This window comes from Myotis lucifugus, unplaced genomic scaffold (genome assembly GCF_000147115.1).
Source record: "Myotis lucifugus unplaced genomic scaffold, Myoluc2.0 scaffold_27, whole genome shotgun sequence".
Lineage (NCBI taxonomy): Eukaryota > Metazoa > Chordata > Mammalia > Chiroptera > Vespertilionidae > Myotis > Myotis lucifugus.
In genome coordinates, this window is record NW_005871075.1 from 4,349,152 (window position 1) to 4,355,151 (window position 6,000).

The 6,000-nt window shown below is 49.0% G+C and overlaps 1 protein-coding gene across 1 annotated transcript in view; it reads right to left on the bottom strand.

The window, feature by feature from the left end:
* FAM91A1 (family with sequence similarity 91 member A1) overlaps nt 1-4,144 on the bottom strand; it is a 42,481-nt gene extending 38,337 nt beyond the window's left edge. The window contains exon 1 of the mRNA XM_006086320.3: nt 3,816-4,144. Coding sequence (XP_006086382.1) covers nt 3,816-3,887 — 72 coding nt within the window. The 5' untranslated portion in view covers nt 3,888-4,144. The remainder of the gene's footprint in view (nt 1-3,815) is intronic.
* Nucleotides 4,145-6,000: the final 1,856 nt, after the last annotated feature.

Genomic DNA, 6,000 nt, shown 5'->3' on the forward strand with positions numbered 1-6,000 from the left:
CTATCCACTGAGCCAAACCGGCCTCGGCTAAAAGAGCAATTTGAGAGCATAGTTTCACTTAACAAAGCACTAAGTTCTACTTACAAAGATTAATGGATGGATGGTTTCTTGCACCTACATTTATTTAAATTTAAGAATGGCCACTGACAACAGATTCTGGCCTGATAGTTATTTTTAGCTGAGGAATATGATTATTAAGATTTCTGGAGAATGTACTTTCAAATGTACCTCTAAATTTAAGATTACTTCTTTAAAACATCATCTCCTTATGGTCTCCTTAGAAAACATTTAGACACTTTTAGAATTCCAATATATTGGAATGATCAAAAAACTCTTTGCAGCTGTGCACATAGTGTTTTCAGCTCAAAGTTGGGTTCTCATGAAAGCAAAGAATATGTTTGCCTGATTATAATCAAATTATATTCAATGTGTAACCATAAACTTAATATGTGACTGCTATCCCTCTTCTAATTACTAGGTATAATCCTTCCGATGTGCTATAAAGTAAAATTAGACATCTTAGGAAACTAACAACAGAAAGATCAGAGGGTTGAGTGATTATACTTCCTACTCACAGGTTTTTAAGAGCCCAGGTAAGTGTCCATACACATACTTTCACTTAAGGCAATCTTCATAAAACAGATAAAACTCACATCTACATAAACTGGCAAATAATTAGAGGATACTATCTTAAGGGGAAAAAAAGGTGATGTGAGAAAACTAAAAATCTTTCTTCCTGCAACTAGATTATTTATCACAGCTTAAACCGCAACTCACACTACTGTCGGAATGTATGTGCTGATAATGTAACTCCAGAAGAAAAAGTGTAACTCAAGCCACTCATACAAAATATAAGGGTCCATTATTTATAAGCTAATTAGAAAGTGCAGAATCTATTAAACATCTAAGTCTCTGCACTGGGCTTTAATGACTGGTCCTGATCAATTCACTGGTGTGCACACACACCCGAGAACTACATTAACAGTCGATTTTACTCTTCACTACCCACTACATAAAAGATAACTGCTTTGTTCACAAAGATTCTTTCGCTTGTCTCCCACTCCTACCCCAAATTTCCCATCATTCACATTTTAAAACACTGTTGCCACTGCAGGAGGCAACTAAAGAAAGCTCATTTCACTCTCAGACAGCGCTGACCCTGCAGAAATGCTGACCAGGTCTAACCAATGGAGTTGGGCTGCAGAGAAGGACCTCTAACAGATGAAGGGGCAACAGAGACATTGGCCGTAAAAAACCACCATCAGATGTTCCTACAAACCCCAACCTCAATGTGCAACTCAAAAAAAAAATATATATATAGATTTTTTTTTAATTGACCCTTTTGGGATTATACAGAACCTCATCATAAGATTTAAAATAAAATAACTACGAATTGTTTTGAACAATGAATACAAGATATTCATAAACTACTTTTAAAATCCTGAAATAATGGCTCTATCCACAACTTTTTATGTTTTTTTTAAGTCTAGTATGACCCATAACCCATAAAAATATTTCATCTCATCCATATAAAAGCAAATTTTAAAACAATAGTTTGAAATAAAAAAATTTTAACAATCTGAATCCTTTCCCCCCAGCTTTCAGAACCGGAAAATGAGTCATTTCCAAATTAAACTTATCAGAAGTTGCTGGAAACTTTATCAAAGTACTTAGTAGCTCTCTAATGCCAAGTCCAAATCCTTTCCACAAGGAACATCCCCCACTTTTAAATTGCCTGAGCTTTAACTTAGCTCCTGTGGCAAGATCTCAGGCTGATGCCATCATTCACTCACTCCAAAAATATTTACTAAAACCTAAGTATGTGATAGGTGCTCAAAAAACCAAAGCAAACAAGTACTGTAAGGAGAAAATGCACTGTAGGGGGCTAAGTGCTATCGGAGTGTAGAAACACAGTGCTGTGGTGCATTATCTGAGGGTCAACTGACCCAGATTTAGGAGGTCAGCGACCCCTTCCTGGAGGAGTGAGTATCTGAGATTCACGAAGAAGCCACACGTAAATCTACAGGAGACGGGTAGTGAGCGAACTGGGGTTGTGTTTAGAAAGCTCACCCCAGTGTAGTGTGAAGAATGGATGGGAGGGTCCCATTCTCAGGGCAAGCCACAGAGATAGAGAGCGGATGAGCCACCCTTGCGGAGCCTGGCCCAGGGACAGTGGAAAGACCACGGCGTACCCTGTGCAGATGGGCTTTGCAATGCCGTCTACCAGTGGAAACTTATCCTAAGCTAAACAGCTATTCTGTTACGTGCCCTTACCCCCCAAAATTGCTTTAAATTTAGTATCACATTTGTACCTAATTTTAACAGTGTTCTGAAATTACTTTTAATAGTCATGCCTAAGGTTCAGAAATGTTTTTACCAATACTAATTAAGGCCAGTTCCTCATGTTGGACACAATCTTCCATTATGCTACATTCATGTTTGTGAAATCGTCTTCAGATATGCCACAGAACCCTAGAGAACACGAGTGTCCACCAGAGCCTTCATTCACACGTAGCGAGAGGGACTTACTCCCTCGGATGCAGACCTCTCTCTTTCCAGGTCCAGCTAAGCACTACACGGGCAGCCACGGACAACCAAGCATTCGGAGTTCCTTCAATTTATCCTTCCACTTTCTTGCTTTCTTGAAATCCTGGAGTGAAAGTATTTTCTCTGCCACGTGATGCATCGCCAGACCTTAAATTATTCATTTCCTAGAACTAAGTCTCCAAGCTGGGAGAGCAATAATCCTGACACAATCACCACCACGCTCCCGAATTTTCCAAGGCGACTGCCCAGCACCCAGGGAAGCAGAACTCCACTCCCCACCCAGCGGAAGGTCAACCTCTGACCAGAGCAACAGTGGCGCGTCTGCAGCTCCTACCACACTACCTTCCCACGGTGTTCCACCACCTGCCATGTTCTATGCTTATTCATCTACGATCTTTTTTTTTTTTTTACTAAAATGTCAGCTCCATGAAGGCAGGGTCTGTCTGGAACCAGGCATAGCACGCAGTAGGTGTTCAATAAATGCATGAAACAACGGAGTAAAAATCAACCTCAAGCATTTGAGACTTGACTCTCAAAACCTCTCTTTCTGAAACGTCTCTTATAAACCCATCTTGTCATGCGGATAAAGTTAAAAAAAAAAAAAACGACAAAGTCCCTTCAAACCCTGGCTCTGCTTTTCCAGCCTCACCTGCTCCCACGCCCAGGCGCACAGACAACCCCCGCTCCCAGCAGGTCCCTGGACCTGCGCCTCCAAACTCCCTGACAGTGGGTCGCTTGCTTCTCTCCAGACACGCTTTCGCGCGCCCGAGCCTTTGGACATGACGTGCCCTCTGCCTGGGAAACCTTCATTCCCGCTTTTACTCGTCCTCTAGGGCCCTGTTTGAATGCCCCCGGGACACATCCTCGCGACACTCCCTGGACAACGCCTCCCTCCCTCCTCTGAGAAGGTGTGTATATGACAACACGGGTGGGTCAGAGCTGCTGTCACCTGCAACGCTCTCGTTGGTTTCCCGCCCCGGCCCCGCGCCCCGAAGTTCTGGGGGTCAGTTTCCCATCTGTTCCCGGGCGCCTCGCCCACTGCCCGGGCAAGTGGAGGCTCCAAGCAAAAGCGCCAGGCGAGCCCAGAGCGCGGTCCCAGCCCACAGCTTCCAGCCTCGGCGGCCCTCGAGCCGTCCCCTCCTCACCCCGGACCCCGGACCCCGGCGGGGGGACAGGCGGGAGCCAGCCGAGAGCAACCAGCCCCGGCCCCGCGGGCGCAGCCAGCAGGTGACGGCGCGGCGGGGCCCGGCCCCGGAGGGCGGCCGTACCTGCCTCACGTTGGCCGGCAACTTGCTCCAGGGGTAGTTGTGCCGGATGTGGAACTCCACGTCTATGTTCATGGTGCCCCGAGCCCTGGCCGGCGGGGGGCGCCCCGGCCCGCGGCTGCAACGACGCCTCCCGCCTCCCGCCCGCCCTCGGCCTGTCCGGGGGGCCCGCGGGAGGCCCGCGCTCACACCGCCGACCGCCCGCACAGCCCCATGGCCAGGGCTCCCGACGGCTCGGCGCGGCCCGGGCCAAGGGGCACGGGAGCAGCGGGGACGGGCACGGGGAAACCTTGGCAGCTTCAAGTTTCTTCCTAGTTTCGCCCGCCGGAAATGGCTCTGGTGTGCGTCACTTCCGCCCGCTGGCGCGAGGCCGAAGGGGCGGGGCTCCAGGCTGGCCTCTGGCCCCGCCCTCTGCACTCCGGGGCGGGGCTACGAGGTGCTGTCCAGAGGTACCCGGGTACCCGCGCCCCCCTGCCCACGCCCACGCCCACGCCCTCCTCTCCCGCAGTCGCTCTGGGGATGAATCAAAAAGGGCGCTTGGTTTGGCACTGCCATTGCTGGGTGACCCACTTGCCCCCAAATGCGAACCCAGGGGGCCCAAGAGCTGGGATTACAAGAGCCAATGGCTGGTTTCAAACCGTGCGAGAGCAGTGAGCCCCCAGAGGGCTTCTCCATAGCCAAGCCCAGGCCTGTACCTCTGGCACCACCACCTTGGGAGTTTCTAAGTCAGAGCTTTCCCCACATTGAGTGAGAAGCTGGGAAGTAGCAGAGCAAAGGTCTGATGACCTTTCATCCCTCCCAGGTAGTAGCTGAATCTTGTGGAAGAAAAACTTTGGGATCTGCTTGAAAGATCCAAATTCCTACAACGTAGAGAGATTCAGGGAGCTGAGAATTTTAACAAGCTGGTGCCGATAAGCGAGGGAGGCAGAAAGGGAACCCAGGAGATAAACACCCTTGCAGGCAGCCCCTTGGTTACTGCTTTCTTCTGCTCTCTCCATACGAATGCCTCCAGAGTCACTTGTTAAAGGCAGAAATCCAGCCTATTTAGTTTCAGTTCTAGAGAGATGCTTGGGAACGATTTCTTCCAGAATTTGTTACACTGGCTTAGCAAACCCATGACTATTGTGACTGGCAGCAACTAGAGACAAGCTCAGTATTTTTGCAACTATTTTCCTGTTTTAAACAATGTTGTTGTTTTTTATACACAGAAACTTGTATACTCAGGAATTTTTATAAGATACCTACCCCACATCTCAGCAGCAGACCAGTCTGACTCATAGCAAGAACCCCACTGTGTCTGATGTGTTGAAACAAATGTGGTCCACACTCCCCTTGCATAGGTGTATTGGTCTGAGATTATCCTATATAATAAAAGGCTAATATGCAAATAGACCAAACGGCGGAACAACCAAACAACCAGTCACTATGATGTGCACTGTCCACCAGGGGGCGCACGGAACATGGCGGGTGTTGGCAGCAGGCGGCAGATATATGGAGCAGGTGAGCAGGGGCACCAGACCAAGGCGGGGCGCCAGTCGCTGTCATTGGGGCAAGCTTCTGGTGGTTACTGAAAATTCTTTGCTCCCACACACCATGGTTCCACCTGCCTCTCGCACACACTGCCGGTGCCAGCCCCAACTGCTTCGCACTGTCAGCGGGTGCAAGCGGGGTCAGCGCCATCAGCACCTGGCAGCGGCGGCATTGGGAGGGGGGCTGCCAGCAGACAGGGGGCCGGGGGTGTGGTAGGAGGGGCTGGGCAGGGGCACAGAGGATGGGCTGAGACCCACCCCTGTGCCCAAGGCAGCCTGGCGGCCCACAGTTCCTTTCAAGGTGCACGAATTCGTGCACTGGGCCCCTAGTCCAACTATAAGAGCCCACAACTAAGTGCTTTGAATCCTGTGTTTACAGACCTTCGTCATCATAGCTAAAGTTAAAAGAACTCTGACCATGAGACATTTATTCAACAAATATTGATTACCTGTCTGCTATGTATAAAGCCCTTGACTTGCAATAGATTGTTGTTCGTCAGAACCGTAGGAAGGAATAACGCTATTCCTATTCTGATTTAATGGAGGAAGAAACAGGCTTGGCAGGGCTGCCTGACTTGCTGGCGAGCTCACACAGGTGGTAGTGACGGAGCCAAACCGAAACCGGAGCCAGAGCCATCCTTTCAATTCCTCGAGTCAGG